This window comes from Haliaeetus albicilla, chromosome 8 (genome assembly GCF_947461875.1).
Source record: "Haliaeetus albicilla chromosome 8, bHalAlb1.1, whole genome shotgun sequence".
NCBI lineage: Eukaryota > Metazoa > Chordata > Aves > Accipitriformes > Accipitridae > Haliaeetus > Haliaeetus albicilla.
Window position 1 is genome coordinate 189,201 of NC_091490.1, and position 26,194 is coordinate 215,394.

Here is a 26,194-nt window from a genome sequence, read left to right on the forward strand (position 1 = left end):
TATGCCTTGTCTGAAGGACATCTCTGCAATGTCTGTGCTCCTGTCCTCCTTTTCCTACCTGACTGACTGATTCTTCACTGATCTTCTGGTCTCTTCCTTCTGTCACTGCTCAAATTCAAAGCCAGAAATGAAGAAGCTGGACTCAGATCAGAGGAATGTTTGTTATTTTCTTGAGCATACAAATGCTCTGGTGACTGGTGACCTGCCCTTGTGCAGACAGTATTCTGAAGTGCTACTACTTGGACAAAGGGAATGGAAAGCACTGGCTGTTTATAGCTGTACAGTATTCTTGTGCTGCCCGGTCTTGGTTGTCTTTCCAGCACTATATAAATCTCCATTTTTTGTCTAGAACTTTATGTCAACTTTGTGTGTGCAGTTGCCGAAGAACCCCATAAGCTAGATGTTGCAGAAGTAGATAGCACCAGAAGAGGACTAGCCAGTTCCTCACTTCTTCATGTCTGTAATCTCAGACAAGGTAGTTACTGTGATGTGGGAGAGTAAATTAGTCATATTCCCTGCTCTGCACATGCAGAGGTTTCCAACTGCACACGAGGCATCTGAACAGCCCTCTCTTGCAAACCTTATGAAATACTGGTTAGAACTAGAACCTATTCCTGGAACTAGATACTGAATTTGTAGCTGGTGACTTTTTCTACCTTTCTTACAGAGAAGATTTGAATTTTCAGTCTAGAAACATTTAGTTCAGCTCCAAATCCAGATCCACGTGGTCCCTGCTTTTCATCTTTCCTTGTACTGTGCTTCAGCTATTCTTTTTACTCTAATTTAATTCTAAGTAAAAGATGAGATCAGCTTTGGTACAGTTCCAGGGGCCAGCCCTGACAAAATACATGAGAGCCAAAGAAGTTCGCATTAAAAGAAAATAGACTATAAATCAACCCTTGGTCATGAATTATGCCTTATGGCTTATTAAAGGAAAAAAAAAGTTGATTTCTGCAATTTCTTGAATATGTGTGAATACCGCTCAGGATCCCTGTTTAATTTGGCTTGAGAAGTAAGCAATAAATGCAGGTTCATGACACAACTGTTATGACTGAAAATCTGAGTGAAATTTTGCCCTTAGTATTGTATGTAGAGCTCACATAGGTTTCATCTATATGTGTGTCTGTGTAACCGTAGGGTAGAATGTTTTTATGTTTCGGGGGAGCTGAAATGTAGTCTGAATAAAAGGTAATCAGTTCTTCTTGAAAGATGAAACCAAATTATTTTTGATACTAGCCTTTCTTAGTTCTGCTTCATGGATGGATGCTGTTGAATGACTGTACTGAATAGAAATAGTTATTCTGTGATTTACTTTCTTATTATTTTAACTTTACAGATGAAGCAATAGTGCTAATTTAACATTGTGGGTAGTTTTCCTTCCTATCAAACTGACTTAACTCTTCATGTTTATTTCAGAGACACTGGGTTTACCCAGGCAATACTTTGCAAATGTTTAGCTTCTTAATTTAAGATTATTTTAATTCAGAAAAGTGCACATAAAAGGCAACAAATAAGTTATCTTGGAAAAGACCCTCATATTTCAAAGGACAGGTTAATTCAAAGTAATAACTCTTGTTGTATTCCTCCAAGGGATGCTTATACCATACCAGCGTTATCAACATGGATTTACAAATTCTGTATCATGTGTTCTATAACCTGTTTCAATACAGTAGTAAATTGCTTGTGTTAAAAAGCCATAAGAACAATTTAGCGGGTCAGTTTCTTCACACGTTAAAACATAAAAAATATACCCTTAAGGGAAGCAAAATAATGATATGAAAGACTGCCCTTTCAAAAATACACAGTAGAGGGGATGAGACAGATAGTATAAACAGAATTGCAGTTCATTTTTAAGTATCACAGGATGCCATTGTTCTAATCACATTTTCTCCTTGACAGGGAGCTTTCCAGCCTTTACAACCACTGACATGGCCCATAAAGCACAGAAAAAAAGGAGTGCATCTGATAGACATTTAGTGACAAACATTAGCTATTTTTGATATTGTCCATGTGTGTCGGCTCCACATCAGTAAAAGGACTGACATAACTGCAGGCCTCCCGAAAATGCTATACCAGTGTCATAGGATGTCACATTGATGCTTTGAGGGCTGAGTCAACTGTGTAATATGGTTCAGCTCTTCTTTAATTTTCTTTTTTAGCCCAGATGTTTGTGCCAGCACTCAGACTGCAGCCTTATGAGCATCAGAGCATGCTGGAATAAAAATTTGACGTGACTGGATTCCTTTTCATTTAGTGCTTGATAGTGAGTCACCAGTAGTGCAGCACAACATGCAAAACATGGTACTACTCTGTCAGGGTAGTTGTCACAATAACCTGCTTCACTCAGTGAGAACTGTTGAACTAGGTACTTATTCTTCACTGGCTAGGCCAGAAAAATTGTGTCTTTATCACATGGATTCTTCCACTGTCATCGCTCTTAAGTTTGCAAAGAAGGTGACGAAGGATTAAGTTTATTAATCTTGATGGTTAGCCCTGGCACAGGCAATGAAAGAAGCTGTGTATTTTCTCTTCTGTTGGTCATTTCCCTTCTCTTTCTGCTGCAGAGTTAATTAAATGCTAAATGTATATGTTGTGAATCAGACCCAATTACTTTCTGTTTCACTTTGGAATTTATCTGAGAGGCGTCTTCCTCTATCCACCCAGCAGCTGATCCCAGTGATGGAATTTCACAAAGTGTGCTAAATCTACTTTTTAAAAGCAGATTCTTTTTAATACTGTTTTATTAAAAGCATGACTGAAGCCTTAAGTCCACAGAACAACTACTGCCAAGCAGGAGTAGTTTTAGACAACTTGATAATGGCAAAGCAGGTACAGTCTGAACAGAAATTCTATTCAGAAGTGAGCAGTGTGTTCCATTGCTTGTACTCTTCTAATTTCTACAGGCAATTGAGAAACACACTGCAAAAGTTGAGTGATTAAATTTGAGACCAAGGATTGATACAAACCCAGTGAGTGAAACCAAGGGAGCCTTTTGAAATATTTCAGCAGACTTTGTATTAGAACTAAAAAGAATGTAAGGAGAATACACTGGACTGACCATTTGATGAGCTGAGTTTTATCCCTGTTGGCTGTGTTAGTCCACCTAAACAGGCTGAAGGAAGTAAGCCTGGGTTGCATGGGCCCTTCTTATGGAAAGAGCCTTAAGACTGAGATAGCAAAAAAACTCAACCAACATTATGTTGCAGTGTTTATCTCCTTTCTCCCAAGTTTGTCTGAGGAGTGAAAAATAATTCCAGGTTTAATATGCTACTTAGGAAAGGGATATTGTTGGCAGTAGCAACTGCTTCCAGATTATCTATATGAAGCAGATATAAGTCTTGTTACAAAATTCTTGTCAGTACTTTGAATCTGGCATGGTGGGGCTTATCTCTATTGCTTCCTGTTTTGCTGGTGTTAAAGAAAAAATACAGCCAAATGCAAAAAATGAGTCCCTTTAATAATGTGCCAAGCTAATTTAAAAAAACTAATTTGGGCATTGGGAAAACTTCAATTTATTAGAGTCACCTAACATCATACAAGTAAGGCCTGAAAGTTCTTTCATGTCTATATAGCAGCTTGATCCATTTGGGACCAGGCTTTTACCAGTATGAAAAGCAAGGTCATATTAAAGTAGAAAGAAAAACTGCCTCTTGTCAGTCATGATGGCAGAAAGTGTACATGGCATAACTTACAGACTCATTGCAATCACCAGACAGCTGTCTGCTTTTTAATGTCATGTACAGATATGAGTTATCAACTGACTATAGGAATTCCTAAGAGAGAGTTGATGCCTCCTAAATGTTCCTATTAAGTAATGCTACTGAAATAAGTAAGTGGGGGCTAACAAATGAAAAAGTAAATGGGATTTAACAGTGGTGAAGCACTTTAGCTTTCTCTGAGCATCAGAACACCACAGTTAAGCTGAAATGCGGTTAATCTGAATGTTCAGAAAGTGTTTGATACCAAGCACCAGGTTAATTTACAAACTCCAAAACAGAGGAAAACTAACATAGGTTAAAAAGAGCTAGCAAATTCACTTTGGTAGCCTAAAATCATTCCAGGTGGAAGGTAGCATTACAGATTCTCTGTAACTGTTTGCAAGTCATTGAAGATATGTTGTGCATCTGTCCCGAACATTTCAATAAATTTGCAATCTGCTGCTCTGACATCTTATATAGGTTCTGTCTCTACTGCACATATCATTATTGTTAAATGCTGTTATTCTTACCAAAGTGACCTTGAGGAAGATGACAGTTTCACAAATGATTAAATGTAATGTCACAAAGTTGAGACAAAATGGGGTAATTACAGAGAAGCGAGTTCAAGGTCGTTTGCATAGATCAAAGCCTAAAGTGTATGCTAAGTGGGCTCCTGACATTCAGTATGTGGTGCAAGAAGGGGAAGGCTGGGACTAAAATATCTGTAATACCTGTAATCTTCTCCACATAATACAAGCACAAGAAAATGTTTGGGAGAAGATCAATGGTCTTTTCTAACAGTTCTCTAGCAACCTGATTTTATGGTGTCAGCTCAGGGTAGTGATATGGAATTATATTTTGGCATTATATCTTACTTTCAGATGCTATTTAAAAATAAATGAATTTTCCATTATTTAGGGTTGAATAAGGAGTTAGTAGCTAGAACAGTTCCTAAGCTAGTGATTGGCAAGTCATGAAGGAAGCTTAGTCAGGTCTGCACGCTACAGCTTAGAAATAATGATACTAATGGTGATAACTGGTGTGTACTTGATCCTCAAAGGGAAATAATGGTGCAGGTGAAAATGGCTTGGAGAAGAAATCCTGCTTTGAAGTGGAGAAAAGACATTTAAAAGTTCAGTATCAACCTCTCTTCCCATTCAGTACTATGGTTCATTCTAGCATATAATAAATAAGTTGCCAGGTGCATACTTAATAAAGGAGAAATGGGACAATTGCTAAGTGAGAGGTCAGGAAATGTTTTCATTTACAAAGTGAGAGTTTGTTTCCTTTCTTAGTGCAAATGGAGTCCATTAGATTCAGTCACACCCTATGTGCTTTTGTCACACACCCAGGTAGTCCTATTAATTTCAATGCCATTGTTGTTACCTGTGATTGCTCAAATTTGTCTACATAGTTAGGCCCTCTTCTTTCCTCTTTTAATAACCATTATTGTTTAAGTCCATTACCTCACATTTTGGATACAACCCGGATGTATGTGCCCTGAAGGTAAAAAGTGAACTGGTTTGCTTTCTTGCTGATTTCATCCGTATGTTAGTTCAGTTTAGTTTGTTTTATATTTTAGATTTTCATTAGGAAATCTACAAATAATACTCTTCAGTGGTGATTGACAAAGATTAAAATGGCACACTGGAGGTGATACATTTTCATGCTAGTCAGTTTGAACTGTTAACTGTATACACTTGACTAATATGTTCAAAGAGATGTGTATATTTGCAGCTTGGGTGCACGGTGACCCCAGGAAAGTGATTTATCCAACTGACAGCTATGGGCAGTTCTGTGGTCAGAAAGATACCCTCAATGAGTGAGTACTAAATCCATTCACATACCTTTATTATTCATGCACTATGAGGGAGGTTTCAAATCTCTGTCTGCTACGGGAACAGAACATATACGTCTGTGTGCTATCTTCTTGTGGGAAGTTGGAGACAGAGAGACTCTTACTGTATTTATTCCAAATAAAGTTCAGAAATAGATGAGTTGCTCAGTGCAAATCTAGACCCAAATTATCACTATAATGCAGTTGTTTTCATCATTCAGAGAATATTTTTGGTAAAGTATCGATATAACTTAAAGATTGCATCACTAATTGCATAGAAAGTGACTATCTGGCACAGCTTCTAACTGCCAACATTTGGATAGTTAATAACCTGTTGAGTAATTCTGTCCACCTTGGGATAAGAGTAGTCCTAAAGCATTGTAGCCTGGTTCTTAGTTTTTCTCAACATACATCAGATAACAGAAAAGATCATGAGGAAAAGCTCTTGGTTTTTTTCTGGTGCTTATCCAGTGCTAGTAGAGAGGGGACTGAGTGGTCTGGGGGACAGGCAGCTGTAATCATAGCTTCCTTGGGCATATCAGCCAAATGGCTTTATTTACTTGTGTCTGTTTCCCAGTCTTTTTTAATTTTGAATTGTGAGAGTTAAATTAATTAGCTGATATCAAGAGAGTACTTCTACATGAAAAGAGCTGCTCACAAAAGAAAGATGTCACATCAATGTTTTCTCTGAAAATCTAAGTGTTTTATGAAACAATTTAAAGAATAGTTTGCTTTTTTCCTCACCTTCTCCCTTTTAAAAAGTAAGTATTATGCGTAATTTATGCCCTTGTCACTGTCAAGAAGCTGGATGCTATGCAGGAAGCAAAACAGAAGCTAGTGTTTGATAACAGCTCTTTGCTGCTTCTTTTTTTCCCATTTATTTTCCCAGGAAAAAACTGAGGAAACCACTGTCCAAAGGGCAGTTCAGAAGGGGAGGAACAGGAGATAGGGAGTCGAACAGAAGTAGAGCTAGGACTTTATAAGCTCTCAAGTTATTTTTTACAGAGGAAACAGACTAGATAGTGTAAGAAGACCTGTTCCACTCTCCGACTAAGATTCTTCACAGCAATTGTTGGAGAGTCCAACTTTCTGAAGAGGAAAAACCCGGGGAAAAAGTTGTAGTGTTGTGTGTGTTCCCCTCACTGCACCCCTTCTCTGCTTCCCCTCTCCTCACTCCCAATTTGTCCTCATCCCCTCTCTGGTCTGTAGGAAGCAGTGGGCAAATGCGTTTGGGACTCTCAGACACACAGCATCCATGCACTGTGTGGCGTGTAGCCAGATGCTTCTCTCTGATTCTTATCATCCACTCCCATTCCCTCTTTCTCTTTGTTACTCAAGTCTTCCCTTTAGTTATTTCTGACAATGTGATTTCCAGTTTGTATCCACAAATGTCCCTCCATATATAGGATTGCTGGAGAATAATACAGCTACTGAGACTGCATTTTGGCACTTACTTGCTACATTGAGGAGTTTCTTATGAAAACATAAGCCAAAAGACACATAATTCAACCTACTGGAAAAGCAACAGTGTTTATGGCAGTAGGCCAGGAGGCCCCTCAGAACAAGTCTGTCTAGTCCCTAAAAGTGGAGGTGTGGGATGTGCTCTTCAGGCCTTCATTGATACCATTGTCGAATTTTTCACATGCCCTGAAAGTAAGCAGTATGAAAGGCTAACCCAGGACTATGGTTTTCCAAAGTCCCTAAGGGCTTAGTCTGAGACTTTTTCCTTGGAAAGTAATCATAGTCTCTTGTGCTTAGAATCTTGTGCTTAGAACAAACATTCCCAGCAATCTCACTGAGGAGTAGAAAAAAGAAGCTAAAAACCATGCCAACACTCACAGCTCATGCAAAAACCCATTCAAACTCCAGTGAATTCCATGCAGTCAAATTAATTCTACCTTGTGTTGTCATGCGAGTCTCTCTTAGGCCTCTTTGTGTCTCCCTGTAATCCATCCATTAATCTCCATGTAATCTCTAAGCTTGTTTTGCCTTCTACAGAGCACAGTGAATCACAGAATACAACACAATTTCATTATAAAGAATACAGACCTAGTTCTCAGTGGCTGTTTTCTTGTGTTACGTGTATTTTTAAACTTTCTTTTCTGCTGTCAATGTCAGCAAGTGGGCTAAGACATAAGAAAGAAAAAATTCATTAATGGCTTTGAGCAGCTCACAGATGATAAATACTGTCAAGAAACTATTGAAGAACGACGACATTTCAGTCCAAAGTTTTATTCTATTGATTTAAAGAAATAACAACTAATGATAGTGAATTGTTTTTGCCAGGATGCATGTTTTGTTAAACAGTGCATAGTAGAACATACCTCAGTGAAAACAATTTAACCTTGTAAAATGTCAGGCAGTTGAGCTAATTCCAGTTTTAAAGGGAGCTTGAATGTGCTATATAATGGCTTTGAAGGCATAGCCATATTCAGCAATTGGTGGGAGCCACATGCTGGTGGAAGATCAGAAGATATGTTCTGGTCTGGGGGATACAATGGACAGATGTGGGAGCAGGACTTGTGCCAGGTTAGCAGATTGAAGAGGGGCAGCCTTGTTAGCCCAAGCACACTTCTTTGTTAATACTTCCACCCTGCTCCCAAGGCAGAGCTCCCTCTGTGCTGCATTGCCACAGTGGGGGTCAGTGGTGGCTCAAGCACTGCTTACTGTGTTCTCTTGCACACCATAGGCCGTAGGGGGGTGTATGCACCATTATTTCTTATAGGGACACTGTATAGTTCTGGCATGGCTAGCTGACTTTGAAGTCTTGTGTAAAAAGGGCAGGATTACTGCCATGCCATCTTCACTAGAGCTATCTGATAATTTTCTGACATAGCAAAGTTTAACAGCATATTTTGCTGTCTTCAAAACCCAGGTGTTTAAACCCAGAGATCTTGAGGTAATCAGTTTTCAACAAATCCAAACTGAGGTAACAGCTGCCTCAAGGTCCCAAGTTCCAGAAGCTGTCAAGTGTGTGGATTCTGGGGTGCAAACCCCTCAGACTGTCCCTTATTTATATCAAAGGAGGTTTATCAGCATTATTAGGAGATGCTGTTATCATTCTGTTTCCTGACCATCTGCTTTCGGTTTCCAACCATAAAAAGCTTTTGACTGATTTTGGTGCCACCTTCTGATCAACAAAAAATAGGCAGCTTTTACAGCGTAGCATTTGCTGATAGTAATTTTGCATGCAGTACATGCACAATATGTTCAGTGTAAGCAAAGGGACCACAGTGTTTTTGCAGGGGCATTTTACAGACCTCAGTTCTTAGAGGCAGGACTACAGATACCTGTAACAGTGCGTAGGGTTGTTTCAGATTAAAACCTTGCTGTAGAAAAAACTTATCAAAATAGCATTCTTTAGAACAAATACTTCTAGTTTCAGTGATGTCTTGGCACAGAACATTCAGGGTCTGCTTGGGATTTGTTTTTTTGGCTTGTGTTTACCATATGACCATTCACAATAATAGAATTTAAATATTGATGTATGCTATAACTTTTTGAATGGTAGGATGTATAAGCAACCATATTTATAACATTAATTATCTTATATCCACTTCCATAGGAACAAGACCATTTTGTTTTACTTTAACATTCTGAAATGTGCCAGCCCCATAGTGTTAATAAACCTACAGTGCCCTACAACACAGGTGAGTGAAATACAGAGGTAAAATATTTTCCCTGCCTCTTAGTCATGGTGCTTAAGAACTAGACATACATTTGTCTGGATTTAAAAATTGCTGTTCATATCCTTCAAAATATAGTATGATTGTTTCATAGATGACGTGCAGCACAGTCTCAGTAGCCTGTCATGGTCAGAAAAAATAGAAATGCACAAGATGGTGTATTTTGTATAAGAGTTGACAAAAAAAGGTCTGTTTAGTTGAATGCAGCAATTTGTTACTTATGAATTCATCACAGGCAACTATCCAGTAGTAATCAGTGCATGCAGCAAAAAATTTTGATTGATATTTAGGGTTTTCCAAACTAGAAAATGTGTATATCCCCTGTGACAGGAGTATCTGGGTGTGGTTGGAGTCTATGGCACTTTCAAAAGTGGAGATCTCAAAAGCCTGTTCTTGCCTTATGCTACAACTTGTACTCCCTTAGCTGTGCTGCAACTTCTCGTGAAGCTGTGAAATAAACCCAGCCACTGAACTTGTGTGGGTTAAAATTATCTTCCTGATCTTTTTATATGAGGCCATTTTACTGACCTGGTTTGTTGAACAATTGCACAACCAGTTATGTCAGTTCACCTTATGAGGCAAGAACTTATGGCATAGGGTAGGTCAGAGGAATTAGGTGCAGTACTGCTCTGATCCAACTTTGCTGCCAAAGTAATTGTACTGTGTAATTGAACTGCAGGTGACAGAGTATGGTCTCAGCCATCTTGACAACATTAAGTGGAGTCCAGTATTAATTTGGATGAGGGTTGTTATATGGTAACCAATTTACTGATTACAAATGTTAATTGTCTATTTATTTGACTATCATTTTAAAATGTTTCCCATCATTGATAGATGTTTCTGGCCTATCAGTTAGTGTGACCGTATGGACTATTTGACACAGCTGAAGAGATGGAAATCTCCAGCAAGGAAGAGCAAGACCCTCTTAACACTGACCAGTTGCTGTCAGAATGGAAACTTTCTCTATCAGCAGCAGATTTGCTTCAGGAATCCCCATCTGTCCACATGCAGACACCGACACTGTTACCCTGCAGTCTTTAGACTCTGTTACTGGAACAATTCAGCCTGTTCAGAAATACTGAGGTCATTGTGTGGGATTTGACTGGTGCTGTGGTCAAGTTGGCAGTGGTCATGAATCAAGTAAGGTGAAATACTTGTTGAAGGAGAGTTTGGGGTAGCAGAGTAGTTATTTTGTTTATTTTCAAACATAAAACATCTCCAAAAATGAGAATGTTTTTCAATGCTGTTTGCTACTGCAGATGGTTAATTCTCTGGTCTTTTGTGAAATGCTGAAGAAATGTTTGTTTGATAATTCCCCTTTTGAACTGCAGACAGGATCTTTCATTCCTGTCCCATTCATATCAAATAGCAGGAGGAAAAAAACCCAAGAACTGTCATGGGAAGAGCTTCAGTTCTTGAGTAAGACTGTGGATTTTCAAACTGTTATTACAGTTCACTGGATCCATAGACAGCACATTTAATTGCCTGTTTCATAGATGGGAAACTGAGGTTACAGTAAAGTGTATACTTGTTAGTCACCTGTTGTTCCAGCAAGGACAAAACTCTTCTTTGCTCCTTGGCCTGTGGGTAGTCCATAGGACTGTAGTACTTAACCTAGAAAGACCCTCCTGCAGCATCTGCCCTGTTCTAAGGATTAGTGCAAGATCTTTTCCCAAAATTCCTGTAGGTGAATCATACATGGCGGAATGCCCTTGAGGTGAAATACAGTTTCGTGCATGATGTCTCTCTGGTACTTGGATAGCAGAGCTTTGCAAAAGGTGTTTGGATAGCGCAGCTTTGGAAACAGAGAACGACCTTCTAGAAAAGGCTGAAACTTGCTAAAAAGATGGACTTCAAACTACCTCACAGTATTTAGGAACACTGAGGAGTCAGAACGGCTGCACACTTGCATGATTCCAGTGACCAGCAAAGCCTTCAGAGTCTGTGTATTGGGGTGGCTGCTTCTCCATTACATAAATCTAAATCATAACTTCTGAGTGGATGCATTCATCAAACCCCAGACCTCACTTGATTTCTCATATAAATCCGGTTTATAATGGCTGTACCTTCAGTGGTGTGAATTTCATTCCTGGCGTGTGCACCCCTCTTGCTTTGTAACTAGGGGAGATTCATCATTAGTTAATAGGAAAAAGTCACATTTGAGTGATTTACACCTAACTTGACTTGAACGAAATCTGTGGAGGTATATTTGACTGAAGAGACTGTGTAGAAGGGTGGAACAATTTTAGCTGTGTGAGACTTTTTTTTTAATAAAGTTCTCCTTATAAATGTAATAGAAAGAAATTATGTGTATCCTGTGAAAGTAGCTACTGCACCACCTTGCTCATATACACTGCTGCTGATGGAAGTAGAGGAGGACCTGACAGATTTTTTTCCTGGTGTTCAAAAAAAAAATATTTTTTTTTCAACAGACTGAAAGCTCTGTTTTTTTACCAGAATGTGTAGAACCTAAGAAGATACAGAGAGAGGCTTGATATGCCAGATATGAGAGACTTTGAAAGTGTATTCTATCAAAGAATTTTAGAAGTAGTTATCTAGGGAATCAAGAGGAAAACATATGCCCCCGTCTAAATACTGCAGTAAATATTACTGAAGGCAATTCCATAAAACAGTGCACTTTTATAGGTGGCCTTTTTCTTGCTTTTTAATTGCACTGATTTTCCTTACCTTTCTCTACCCCCAGTGTATCTTTACTCATGTTTTTTTCTTTTCTTGCAGCTTTGTGTCTCAAAGTGCCCAGACAGGTTTGCAACCTACATTGATGTTCAGGCTTCCTACAGATATAAACCAGATCAGTGGAATTACTTCAGGCAATTCTGCAAACCTGGTTTTAACAATCCTCGCAAGGTGTGTATGTATCAGTAGGTGATGGAATACATTTTTTCTTTAAGCAATATGTAATATGCATGATTTTACTGAGCTACATCAAAGTTTTGAATTATTCTGATTTCACCATGTAAGTAGTTGTCCCATGTATATGGTTTGACAGTGATTTAATCAGGGGTAAGGGTCTTGTATGCACACCAAATCTCCCACTATTTAAATGATTACTATTTGCTTAAAAGAATATGTGCAGCTACCCATGCAGTTGCAGTACTGGCCTACTAAGGCAAGCAGTATCCTTTAGTACTTATGTACTCCACAGCAGTAGCACAGAGCATCTCAAACCAGTTCTTAAGGCTCCTGAGTCATCTATAGCTACTTAGTAATTTAGCTAGGAAAATTAATCTATCCTTCATGTAACTGATTTTGCACTCAAATGTACTGCATTATTTCTCCCATCTTTAAAACACCTTGCAATTCAGCTATATTAATTGTGTTAAATTCTTACTCTTCTTTAAGAGAAAAGGCAGAGGGGAGGCAAGGAACAATTGCCCAGTCACTTCTGGCTTAGATGCTGATCCAAAGTGAAGAGGTCTTTTCTTTTTTGTCACTAGAAAAGGAAAGAAGAATAGTCTTCTTCCAAATCACAATGACAGTTTGGATTCTCACTTATGTCATGAATGTATCTTGCAGCTCCACCAGTCAAGTTTGGGGAGGAGGCTACAAAGCCCAGTTTGGGGCATTTTCTCAGACTGGGTGAGAAACAAAAACCACGTAGTTATTCTGCGATGTATTCAGCATTCCTATTTTTCCCCTTTTTAGTCTGTTGCTCAAGTCCTACGTGATGAAGATTGTCCTTCGATGATCATTCCAAGCAGGCCTTGTGAGTGGTTCTACTTCTTACACACATCTTAGCAGATTATAAGCGTTCACATTAAAGCACAACTCCAGTCTGAAAAGTGTTTTGTGGCAAGGTCACTAGGAGCTTTCTGTTATCTGGCAGTGACATCCATTCAATTTTAAACAATTTGAAAGTATAAAGATTTATTATTATTTTTTCTAACTGCCATCCATGAACATTCAGCATGTGATCGGGTCAAGTTGAGCTCTTTCTTGCTCTTGAATCATCATTGATAATAAAAGCTTTACAGCTCAGATTTTGCCTTCCAAGCCATGTGAGCAAGCAACCCCACTGGCATCAAGAAAATGTAGGAAGGATCATATGGCCAGCTGTTGGACGTTCAGATGATACTTGAGCCCAGTTACAATGCAGCTTGCTTTTCAGTTGCAGTGCTGGCTATGCAGGGCATACAGAGGAATTAAAGGGCCAAAAAATGTTTTTGTCATTAGGGTCAGCAGGTATTTCTGAGTTGATAACCACAGGTTTCAGAGCTCATCTCAGCTGCAGAAGTGTAATACCAAGAGTATCTGTCACTGGCCCAGAAGCTCATGCAAATAAGAAATTGCTGTTTATTTTTCCATTGTTTAAAATAGACATCATGTAAAGCAGGGACAGGTTATCAAAAAGAGAAAATGGATTAAATTTAAAAAAAAAATTAAGAATTTGTATGAAAACTGATGTACTCACCCAAAAGACAGAAAATAATTTGCAAAGAAGCTATTATCTTCTTTTAGACTACAACAAGGGGCAAAGATTACAGAGGGAGGAAAAGAGACATGTTACTTAATTATTTCCTCAGAGTAATTGGTGGGGTAGATATTTTAGACTGAATATTGAACCCTGGCATCAGTATTTATTGGAACCTGATAAGAAAAGCACAGAATTGTTATATAAAGTACAGCCATATAGGAGGACTGATCTGCTCTTCCCTTTGGAATGAAAACCAGGACTTTTTGCAGCAAAGAGCAGGGCAACATAAATAAGTATGTAAACATCTCTCCTTTTCTCTCTCTTTTATAATCTCCTCCTCCCTCTGTCTAACCAACAGTTTCTGTCTTTTTTCCATTGCTTCCTCTCCAAGAATATCTAGTGATAGTGGCTGGTACTGGAACTCATCTGGCATATGAGGAACTGACACTTGCTGTTATGTATTGTTTTGGGTGCTAATACCATTCGTGACCAGTCATGTTGAGTCTGTCCCTGGGGGCTGGTTTGATTATTACCATGAAATGACATATTTGAGAAGCTGCAGTTTTTGTAAGCTGCCCAGATACTGACAGAGAGTAAGTTCTGCATTTATTACAAATTCTTAAACTGCTACAGATACTACTGTTGTTATTCGGTAGCACCTAGAATCTCCAGTTGAAAGCTATGATCCCACCATGCCTGAGCCCCAGAGCATAAAATTCATAGTCTTGAATATAATGGCTCTTTCAAGATTTGTCAAAGTCAACATATTGTTAGATAATCAGTTGAAAAACATTTGACTGTGAATCTGAAATTATTTAAATATGTTACAAAAGACAAGTCATAGAAGTGGAGCTTGACATGAAATGTAATACGCATACTTTGTTTTGATATTTTGAATAGTTCTTAAGAGATGCTTCCCAGACTTCTCCACGAAGAATGGTGTGCTAACTGTGGCAAATCAGACTACATTCAAAGATGGAAGAGGGAAAACAAGAAATGTAACTGATCTCAGGGAAGCTGCAAAGTAGGTTTTACCCTTCTTAAGTGCTCATTTGTTGGATTCTGAGACTGTGAAATAATTTAGGAATTGAAAAAAGAATCAGAATCTGTTGTAGCAAATGGCTGAGGGTACACAGGCAAGGCTTGCTAGTAAATGTTCTATCTGTGCCTGGGCACTTGCAAAGTTCCAGTAAGGAAAACTATGACTGTGGTATGCAGAAATGAGCAAGGAGCAAAAGGTTTTAGTCCAACTGTCTCAGAATGACTGTCAGTTTTTAAATCATTCTTGTTGTTTTTTCTAGCAAAAATTAGTATTAAAGAAAGCTAAAGGAGGTTCAAAATTAAATACTTGTGCTGCAGGACTCAGGCCAGACAGTAATGGCCTCAGCTATTCCTTCCTATGATGGCCTTTCCCCTAACATGGACTGTCTTAGTATTTTGGGCATCTCACCTCATCGGAGTGTTCCTGTTTTTAGTACATGTCTAAAGGTCAAAAAGCAATGTACTGGGCTCTGATGCTTGACAACACCTACCTTGAAGATGGACAGCAAGCATCTCCAATCCTGGGCATCAACTAGGATGAGAGAAAACTGCTGCAATAGCCTCTCTTTTCCAGCTGCTGTCAGTCCTCAGCCTGTCTGGAGCACAAGGGTACCTTTTCTTACCTCTTGACCCAAGGCTACCACATTCTAGCACCTTACCAACACTGATAACACCTGCACCTTATTAGGTTCCCATCTACAACTACATTGTCTGTTCTTTGATAAGAAGATCCTTCATTTCTTCTTAGGAAAACTTTAATATGAACAAGCACTTTGCTGGATAGGAAAACAGTTCCATAAAGTCAACCTTTTGCTTCACTGAGCTGTTTTCTGCTTCTCTGCTATTAGCAGTTCTAGAATCACAACTGTTTGGCTCTTGGTACATTGCAGATCATATTAGTATACACTTTTCTTGTAACGTAATAAGCAATTATATCTGGTGATAGTACTCATAAAGCTTTTTAAATAAAGCTTTAATAAAGGAGCTGTATAGACGTTTTTACACAGATTTTTTTTCTTTAGCATAACTGATTGATGTTGGTTTGGTTACAGAACTGGAGCTGGAGGACAGTAATATACTCTTATCACTAGCAAAGATATTTCAAATTGTTTCACTAAGCCTATTTGTTGTTCAGATAAATTCTGCTTTTCTACCTAAAGGAACCTTTTCTTTGGTTTGTCTTTTCTCAGCGGCATCAATAATGTCCTGGATGCAAGATCAGTTGGAATGAAAATTTTTGAAGACTATGCCATTTCTTGGTATTGGATTTTAATGTAAGATTTTCGTGGGTATTTTTATTTTTTCCAAACTCACTTTGGAGTGTGCAGGGAGTTAAAAAATAGATCATGTATATGTTTGTTACCAGTCCTACTTTGAAATTCAAGGAGCAACTGTGATTTCCTTTCATCACATGATAATAATGTTGTTATGGTGCTGTACATGAGGTAAGGGTAGCACAGCATACATACATAGAGTGTCAGTTGATCTGGAATAGCTTTTTAATATCCTACTAGGCAGAAAACCAGGAGGTACTGTCTTCTGTTGCAGGACCCATCTGCGTGGTAATTCCAAAACTGAAAAATCTTAATTAAGAAGGCTTTCAAATCAATTGCCGTTGCTCAGTGTCATTAGTATATATATAAAACACACAATTTCTAAATTCCTACTAGCAATATATAGTTAAATCCGTTATAATCCATAAATCCAATATAAATCCATAAATCCAATGCAGCAGGCAAAGCAACATCAAGAACAAAAAGTATTGAACAGTATTAACTTTATCTTGTAATTAATACTCAGTAATCACTAATTAGTAAAAAATGCAGCACTGAAATAAAAGAAGTAGCTATTTTGCTGAAGCAAATATATAAGTATATGTGCATTCTTAGCCCATTAATATTGTTTTTGATGGATCAGGGTGTTGATTTAAACAGGAGCAGAAGTCTTTGCCAGGTGAGAGCCTATAGCATGCACATACTAAGCATACATAGTTCAAGCCTGAATGCAAATCCACAACAATAAATACATAAACTTTAGATAATAAACTTAGTATGGAGAATTAGGCAGTTCAGAAACAGAAGCTGTCAGCTTTTAAAGGTGTTCAGTCACTGGCAGGAGGACAGCTTTCTCATAGTCTACTGCTGTGCTCACAATAGTCAGTGGCAAGAAACTCAACTGGCAAGCTCAGTTCCCTCTAGATCTCTTATTGAAATCAGGCTTATGGTGCAGATTCTTTCAAAGGAGATACCACTGAACAGATAGGCTGGAGAGAGAGTTGACCTTTTTTTTAACAGAAATACTAAATACTAAAGCCAGTTCCCACATTTCAAATATCATATTTTTGTAAGGAATTGTTGCTACTTTTAAAGTAATTGGATAGAATTTTCTTCACACTTCTCACCAAATGGTAGCATACATCAAACAATTTCTGGACAAACATATTTAAGTGCCAGAGTTTTGGTGATGACAATGAAGGCCTGATAATGAAAGGAGGCTGGGTTAAAAATCAAATATGGAATTGCTCTAGTGTTTGCAGCATACTCCAAAAGAACAGCTGCTTTCAAGCCTCAGTTTAAGGAATTCAGTCTACTGAGGACAGTTGTTACCATGTACTCAGTTTTGGTGTTACTAGGACTCATGTATATCTAAAGATAACTTTAGATAAAGGTAACTTTACTGCTTTCAAGAATAGTCTCATAAGCTCCAAAACGACAACTTTTTTTGAAGAATACATTCTGAATTTCAAACAAGCTATTCAGAAAGGGAAAATACCTCATGCTCCAAAGTCTTTAAAGGGCTGGGACTTAAGACGAGCTTACAAAGGTTTAACTAAATAAGCTGATGTTCTTTTTCTTGTCCCTCTGCCTATCTGGCTTAGTTTGCCCAAAACATCTGGTTTTGATTGTTTATGATCAGGTTGACCCATTTTTTATCTTTGGTAACTGGCTAAATAAGTTGGGAAAGTTCAGAAGAGAAGTTATTGAACACAAGCAACAAGACATTTTAAATTTTGGGGGGTCTGTACTAATACAAAATTCTGATGTAACACCTAGTAAAAATTCTGAGAAATGAAATGTTATGTGGAGCATCTGAGCTGGATGTTTGTTGGATGGGATTATTATTCACATTGCTTTATTCACATTGCTTTAGAAGGCCTCACTGAGTAAAAAGGCCTTTTGCAGTCATTTTTTACTTTCTGACTTGCTTTCTGGGAGTGAAATGAAAACAAGTATTTCCTTACCGCAGACTTGATAAGGGGAAGACACTGTACATATCTTTTCTAGGGTCCCCATTTATAGCTCTTAACAGTTTCTTTTTATGCATCACCATACCCTGATCATTTCCTCTTCTGATGGGTAGAAAGAGTCACTGGTTTTACTTCTAAATTTAATTCTTTTTTTCTAGGAAAACTCCTAGAATAATACTTTACTAGTTGCAAGCAGGGATTTTTAATGGAGGACATAAAACAGCAACCTCCCCACATATGGTTGTTCCTCCAGTTTAACTTTCTGAACTGTAGACTAGACCATGGACTGAAAAGGCAGTGAGTTGTTCAGCTTCTGTAAATGACCAAAAAGGCATTGTACTAGTCCCATTGAGCCAACCTGAGAACCTAGTGTATACAAACATTTCTGGCTCTGCCCTGTGAGATCATCATATATAAGCTATTTGTTTCTAATAGCAGATAATAGCCAGGAGGATGTATTTTGTAAGTAAGATTTTGAAATACATTTTTACAAATCATTCTCTTACGTGAGATGAAGTGACCCTTATTTGGAGAAACAGGCATGCAAGAAAGTGAAGATTCTCACACTTTTTTTCCCTGTATTTCTGTTTCTTTTCTTTCTAGTGGGCTGTTCATTGCAATGATAGTAAGTCTGCTCTTCCTTGTGTTATTGAGGTTCACGGCTGGGGTCCTCTTCTGGATTTTCATCTTTGGTGTGATTGGAATTATAGGTTATGGTAGGTGTAATCTTCTAGCCTCTGAGGCTATTTTTCCTTATTGCTTAAGTTTGGGCAAGGAAAATCAGTAATTACATCAATTAAATTGTACAATTGGGAGAATTAATGCCTAGTTTTAGACACAGTTAAGTGAGAAGGGCTTAAATGGCAGTGAAATTTAGTAAGAATCCAGCTGTGCTGATACTTAGCACCAAAGGTAGTAACCTGAATTATCTACCCACAGTATGCTTAGTCTGTATTCACGTGTACTGATACTTCTTTTCTATATATGTGATGTTATAATTGAGTAGTCTCACAGTAATGCATTTTTGGTTTTTGCTTACCAGACATGCTGAGGACAAAACACTTGGCATGTAAAAGATTTTTTTAAAGAGCTTGTCCTTGCACTCTTCAGACACACTCATTTTATATTGATTGTTTTTTTAAAAGGCATCTGGCATTGTTACTGGGAGTATGATCATCTTAAAGGAATACCTGGATCTGACCTCACTGTTTACGACATTGGATTCCAGACAGACTTCAGAGTGTACCTGCAACTGAGGCAAACATGGTTAGCATTTAGTAAGTGCCCTTTAAACTTGGAATCTGTTAATGGATATTCAGGAGAATCAATCAATCAATCACTGTCTTGCTACAGTTTCTGTTTTGTTAAATCTTCTCACTCAGAGAAGTAAGCAGAATTCTCTTTCTTTGCATTGTGCAAGATACTTTTTGCAAGGAGACTAGTATATTTGTAAGGGGAGATAATGCAATTGCACTAGTGATGAGAGTGAAAAATGCTTGTGTTATTAGCATTCCACTTCCTGTGTGTTCAGTCTTCATAATGGGGGAGTAGAAGGCAATAACTAAGTTCGTCCTGATGAAGTTGCATAAGGAGGGGCATTTTTCTCTCCCAGTCTGTTTATTCTCCTTGTTTGAGGGCCCCAGAAATGAGATTAATAACTCTACACTTCTTTGTAGAACTGTTTACATTCAGGTCACTGAATTTTCTTGGAGGCTGATCTAAGACTCTAGAATGAACCATCACAAATTTCATCACCTTTATTTTCAAAAGTGCTTCATTGCCTTCTCTTACAAGGGCAGTGTGTTTAAACCAAAATCCTACTGCAGCAAGACAGCCTGCAGTATACACATCCCTCCCCAGGGAAGGAGGGACGGAAGAGAGAACAAATACCTGTTGAATATTACTTGCACTGCTGTTGCTGCTCTATTAGAAGGCACACAGACACTAACTGATGATGAATGGGACATAACCTAAACCACTGTCTCTCCTTATTGGTAGCTAAATTAATAGAGCAGTAGTTTACTGCTTAAATCTCCTCTCTCTGCTTTGTGTCTTCATTTAAGTCTATGTTGGATCATCGAGCTCATGAGGCATCTTCTGCATATTGTTGAGGCAGAGCTTTTTAGTATGCTATCCCTAGAGAGTATTAGGACTTTATCATGTTTTTCCTTGTAACTCTCCAAATTCTTCCCCTGCCTGATTCTTAGCAGCCAATATATAGTTTATCTAGAGGTCAGTGTCACTTTCAGATGAGTAAATTGAGGTACTCAGGAATAAAATTACTGTTCCAAAGTCACCCAGCAAAGCAGTTAAATATCCTTGAAGAAAACGTAGATCCTCTTAGTCCTAGTCTAGAACTTATCATGTACTGAGATTGCTTTCCTGTTTCACAATGTTTGGGACAAGCTACATTAAGTTAACAGAGCTGAACTGGAATGAGACCAACTTTAAAGAAACCTGATTATGCATTCCTTCATGGGGAACCATATAGAAAATAGGTGCTGAAACGCATGTAAGAAAAACTGTTCTGAACGAAGTCTGTGGCTCTAAGCACCACAGTGGTCACTTGCCACCTGCAGTTCTGATGGCCGGGGCTATTGATAATACTTGGGATCGCAATTTAACATCATCTGTGACTATTTAGGTCTGGATTCTGAGACTATGTCTAAGCTGTGGGACCTGAAGCTAATTCCCATGTCCTTTTGCAAAACTCCAGACAAGCCAAGGCTTAGGGATACTATTGTCCTGTCTTCCTCTCCCTCCACAAAACTTCTTGGTTTCAGCTGGAGAAGACAGATCCTGCTGTGTACAACCATCCACAACTGCTGAGCTGGTTTAAATGTTGTTTAACCATCTGAAGCACCCAAAATTAATAGATACGTTTCAGAGTCAGAGGCAATGTGCTTCAGGCATTAAAGACTCTGTCTTCTCTAGATGAAGTCCAGAGAATTTTTTCACTTCCTACTGCAGAAGTAGGTTTTGAACTGACACAAATAGAAATCAGACTGAAGCAGACTCTTTAAACCAGATCTGGGTTATGATTCAAACACTGCTCATAACTAAGAGAGGAAATGTTCTGGGACATGGTGCTCTCAGCTCTCTGACCTCAGAGCAAGTTTGTATGATTTACAGAGGCAGCATATTGGTTCAATTCTTGATAAATCTAACTTTTTTTGTTTGTTTACAGTGATAATACTTTGTGTTGTTGAGGTCATAATCATACTGATGCTGATCTTCCTAAGGAATCGGATCCGGATTGCTATTGCACTGTTGAAGGAAGGTAGTAGGTATGTTTGTCTAATTTTAATATATTTTTAATTTTATTAAATGATCCCTAGAGTACACTCTTCTTGAGCTTCATCTTGCACTACCAAGGGCAGAAAGTTGGGGGTTAAAGTACAACACTGGATTTGTTGAGCCGAACAGGTAGTATAAAGATTGCCAGTTCTCTGTTAATGAGGTTGTCCTTATAAGAGCTTTCTCCTTTGCAGTAAGACATTTCTTACCTCTCAGCTCTCTGCCTGAAGAGTACATATACTGTTAGTCGTACCACGTATCCTCAGTGCAAGAAAGTTTATCAGCAGAAATGCTAAGTGTGGTACACTGTTAATAGGAGCCTGGGACCTATAGCTGCCAACTTTGCTCTGTCATTGGATTGCCTCCAGAGTGACTTACTAGTGGTAGAGGATTGGTGGTGTTTTGGCTGTGGCTTTTATTTAGGAAAGACTGGATTCTTCTGGCTCCAGTCAAACTTTTGCATGGACATGCATAAATCTGCAGAGAGAAAAGGAGACTTCCATGACCAGACATTGTAATATGGTGCAGTCCAAGATACTTCTTTTCAGCTCTGAGTAAAGAAGAAAGCAGAGCAGGATATGAGAGTTGAAGGCCTAGGAGACCTCTTCATTTTGTGTTTCCTGAAATCTGCATAGACTTTGTTCACAGTGGTTCCTGTTTTACACACTGCCAACACTTAGTTCATTTTTTTAAAAAAATGGGAATATAACAAAGGAGAAATGGACTTAAAACATCAGGCCCTTGGATTTCATTGCAAATAGGCTAAGATCTGATAAGGCTTGGAAGCAGAGCTCTGTTAGAGCACATAGAGTTAGCTCTGAGTTTATCTGTGTGCGCTTGCTTGTAGTGTTCTGCCATCTTTGTTGACATTGTGGTTCTCAGGAATCAGGATTTGGGATTTTTGTAATGAGATTAAGAAATACTGAAGTTCTGCATTCAGCCAGGTACTTGTTTCCTGTCTTATGCTACTGTGCAATTAGAGCATAGCAATTAATTTTGGCAGCACTAAATTGTACTCTAATTCCTGTTCATTAAAATTCAGTAACACTTTTAAACACTGCAACACTTTTGTTCACAACCTTGACAGGTAGAAGGATTTCAGAAAGTTCATAAACTTGCTGCTGAGAATTAATAACATTCTGTAGTTTTTCAACAGCATGGAAAGGTCACTTGAGGGTGATGTTTTTACTCTCATGCATAATGCATGAGGTGAAACACTGTATGTAATTACTGTAAACCTAACAGACCATGCCCTGTATTCAGGAAGGTGCAAAATAAGCTGCTAATGACTGGAAATCAAATTACATTTTTCAATACCTTTTAACTACTCTTTCAAAAATATTACAATGCTAATAATTGACTTGAAATCCATAGTTAGAAATAATTAACAGTTGTTAGTCAGTTTGTTGGAGTAACTGTCCGTGGTCTTAGTGGTAACTGAGAGGCTTACCATTAACTGCTGAACACTTCTAATACATAGTGATTATTTCTCAGACAGCATAAGCCTGTGTCCTCCTGTGTGACTCTTAATGGACTTTTACAACTCTAGACTCAGACAGTAATTGACGTGTTGCTCTTCACCTCTTGATTGCACACAACAGTTCCCTTGCATTCCGCCCCCCCCCCCCCCAGCATTTACTAGCTTAGCAGCAGGAACCGAGTAAATTTGTCTCCTTTTACATTCTGGAAACTGCCTCCTATAAAACCGATAGCATCAGAAGTGCCACAGGTCATAGGAGAAATACTGTAGGAAATACTAAGAGACAAAAAGGCTTGTGATAAGCTTACAGGGTCACTGGAAAGAAAATTTAGAGTAACAGGAAGAGGTAGATGGCAGGAGTGTAAAGAGAATGAACCTGCAAACTTCAGTGAACAAAACACACGCTCTCTGAAATCACATCCAGTGAGATATGCAGCTGGAGGTGTTCGCGTCTGAGATAGCTGCAGCGAGTTTACCCAGAGGGGCTGCGTCGACTCTCTTACAGAGGAGTCGTCCCTGGCAGAGTAGGAACTGGCACGCTCAAGTTCAGGCTCACGAGTTGCATGCTAGCCACAAGAAGTATTAATAGAATGTGAGCCTCTAAGACATCAGCCTTGATGTTAAAAGGAGCTCTCTAAGCTGTCAACAGTGAACAGCCATTATTCTTTCTGCCGGCCAACAGCCAAAGGCAAGCACCACTCAGTTATGGCACATGCAAGGGAAGTCACATAGTCCTAGGAAAGTGTTAGCATGTCCTGGCGTTACAAAGACAAGGTGAATGTCCCTGTCCCAAAATAGTTACTACTTAAGGCAGGAAAGGGGCTGGGAACAGAGTCCTCAAATACAAAGTAGCAAGAGGTAATTTCAGATGTGTAGGAGCTGAAGGAAGAGCATAGGAGCTGAGCAGAGTCGGACAGGGAAATAAAGGGTAATGTCTGCAGCAGTCAGCCAGGAGGTGTGATTGAAATGGGTTTGTGACCTGGACAGAGCTGGATCTCTGAAGCAGTGATGGAGAAGGAGAAAGTAGAAGGTAGTCTTGAACATGGCAAATGGATAAACTTGACTGTAGTGCTGCCGATAAAGGTGGAGTGGTAGAAATGAGAAAGTGAAGATGTGAAGACATTTGAAGAAAGAACCTGCACTATTCTGAGATCCCAGCACTAGATTATGCTACCAGTATCAACAAGTAGCTCAAAGTAAAAAAGATGATGCTGGAAGAGAACTGATAAAAAGCTTGCTTCTTAAATTGTTGTAGCTTACTGATATGTTTTGTTTCTTTCATAGGGCTATTGGCTATATAATGTCTACATTGTTCTACCCAATCGTCACCTTCATACTCATTGCAATCTGTATTTCCTACTGGGCTGTGACAGCTGTGTATCCTTCTGCCTGTGTACCTCTGGAGGAACAGTCTTCTGGTCTGCAAGACTAGATACTTCTCTGCTATTTCACCTTAACCAGACCAGCATTAAGAAGGCTGTTTGGTCACTTAGCTCTTGCTGCACTGGTACACTCTTCCTCACTGCACATTTGCATGTGATGTACAAATCAGATGGTGAATTTAATTTCATTAAAAAGAACTGGACTAAAATTCATGCCAAGGCAGGGGGATCATACAAGGCCTTGTGTACTACATAAGGTTGACTTTAAGGGGTAAAAAAGGGCCCTCAGCAAAGAGTGAATATGGCCTTTAATGTGCTGCATGCTCTATAGGCCTGATGTTAATGGTCTCTTAGCTAGGGGTGGGGTGGACTCCAGGTGTGTTTTGTTCAGAATAGTATAAGAAAGGAGTGAGAGAACATACAGTGCACTGAATCCTCTCTAAACTGCGTAACAACAACCACTGTCTGTTTGTTCCCAGAACAGCAAGGGTTTGGCAAGGTATGAGAAAGGGGAAAACTGCTTTTTGAAAACAAATTGTTCTTTCACATGCAAAGAGGGTCAGTTATTGCAGTTCAGGACAATGTTAATTTATCCTTATGCTATGTGTCTACTTCCACCAAAATATGAACTGTCAAAGAACTAATGCATAATCTGCCTCGTCAAAGGTAGATGTGCAGGAGAGACTGAGTCAACTTTCAAGGTTATTCCCCTTGCCCATTCTGGTCAAGGGTTATTACAGCTCCAGGATGGAGTTTGCCTTAATTCTCTAAGTAATTAAGAGTATTCAGTCTTGTCTATCAATCCTTCATACGTGTCTCTGCATAGCAAGAGCAGTTTTTCTGTTATCTGCACAAGTTCTTTAGAGCTCGTGGTTACCCACTGCAGAATCCTAAGTTGCTCAAAGCCTACAGTTCTGTGATTTGTCCTTAAAATATTTCATTCAGTTTTCTGGCTACATCAGGAGAACCTGTGTATAAAGTAATGGCTAATCAAACACTGTGCAAGTATGCAAACCTGACTTGTGACCCAGAGGTAAGTGTAACAAATATTTACCTATAGTAAGATCTATATTAATTGCATTTCTTAATCACTATTAAATGCAGTGCTAGTAGAAAATGTGCATATTTTAAGTAATGATTCCTCATGTTAAATCTGAAAATAGTGTTCAGATAACATTTCTTTGTTCAAAGCAATTTATAGACATACATTATTTTTTCTGCTAAACTGTCCTGTGAGGCAGGTAAATATTAACTGTTCTAATTTACAGAGTGAGAAAGGAAGACATAGAAATACAGGTTTATTTGGAAGGGTGTTCTTGAATTCATGAGGATTCTAATTTGTGGTCCTCAAAAGGCAATGGAAGGCTTAGAAAGCTATGCCTCAAACTTGTCCAAGGACCAGCCATGTTTTGAAGCAGAGGCTTAGCTTCTTTTGGCACAGCAATGACCTTTATGAAGCTCCAAAAATATGTCTTTTTTTTTAAATTTTGTCTTCAGTCAAATGTTTTGACTTGACTGTAGGGTTGAATTTAAGTATTTTTTCAAAACTAGAAATATTTATCAAATGTTGTATCAGGGTTATTTTCAGGTGTTTAAATTTCAATGTACTGCTGTGGTTATGTATATCCCAAACAATTCCCCACCCTGCTGCTGTCTGAACACTAAAAAAGAAAGGGATTAGAAATTGACTGGGTTTATTTCATTCCCAAGCTGAGCAAACACATGAAATGAACAACAGAAATAGGGAGAAGTAATTCAATGTAAAGACTACTCCTGTTTTAATACTCTGCGATAGGTAAGGGAAGTTGTGACCACATCCACAGCTTGTATAAAATGGCATAGGTCAGTTGATTTCAGTTCTACTGTGGTGATTTATCCAAACTGCAGATTTGGCCTCTGGTTTTCAAGTAAATATTTATTTATTTTTTATGTGAGCAGGTTTTCTTTAACGAAACTGAAGTGTTTATGTACCTTAAAAGTAGATTTCTGAAATTCAAATTCCATCTATGTGGGTTTCAGGCACGTGGTGAACAGCCCTGTTTTCTAACTGCATAGTTTAAAGTTAAGCACCTGCATAAGACATTAATATGA

At 38.6% G+C, this 26,194-nt stretch overlaps 1 protein-coding gene across 2 annotated transcripts in view; it reads left to right on the forward strand.

Moving 5' to 3' along the window:
* SLC44A5 (solute carrier family 44 member 5) overlaps nucleotides 1–26,194 on the forward strand; it is a 108,445-nt gene that overhangs the window by 67,622 nt on the left and 14,629 nt on the right. For both annotated transcript variants that reach the window (XM_069788371.1, XM_069788373.1), the window contains exons 4-14: nucleotides 5,436–5,520; nucleotides 9,101–9,185; nucleotides 11,961–12,089; nucleotides 12,888–12,948; nucleotides 14,557–14,680; nucleotides 15,888–15,971; nucleotides 18,548–18,660; nucleotides 19,090–19,221; nucleotides 21,132–21,231; nucleotides 24,006–24,098; nucleotides 25,049–25,136. In XM_069788371.1, the coding sequence (XP_069644472.1) occupies nucleotides 5,436–5,520; nucleotides 9,101–9,185; nucleotides 11,961–12,089; nucleotides 12,888–12,948; nucleotides 14,557–14,680; nucleotides 15,888–15,971; nucleotides 18,548–18,660; nucleotides 19,090–19,221; nucleotides 21,132–21,231; nucleotides 24,006–24,098; nucleotides 25,049–25,136 (1,094 nt within the window). The remainder of the gene's footprint in view (nucleotides 1–5,435; nucleotides 5,521–9,100; nucleotides 9,186–11,960; nucleotides 12,090–12,887; nucleotides 12,949–14,556; nucleotides 14,681–15,887; nucleotides 15,972–18,547; nucleotides 18,661–19,089; nucleotides 19,222–21,131; nucleotides 21,232–24,005; nucleotides 24,099–25,048; nucleotides 25,137–26,194) is intronic.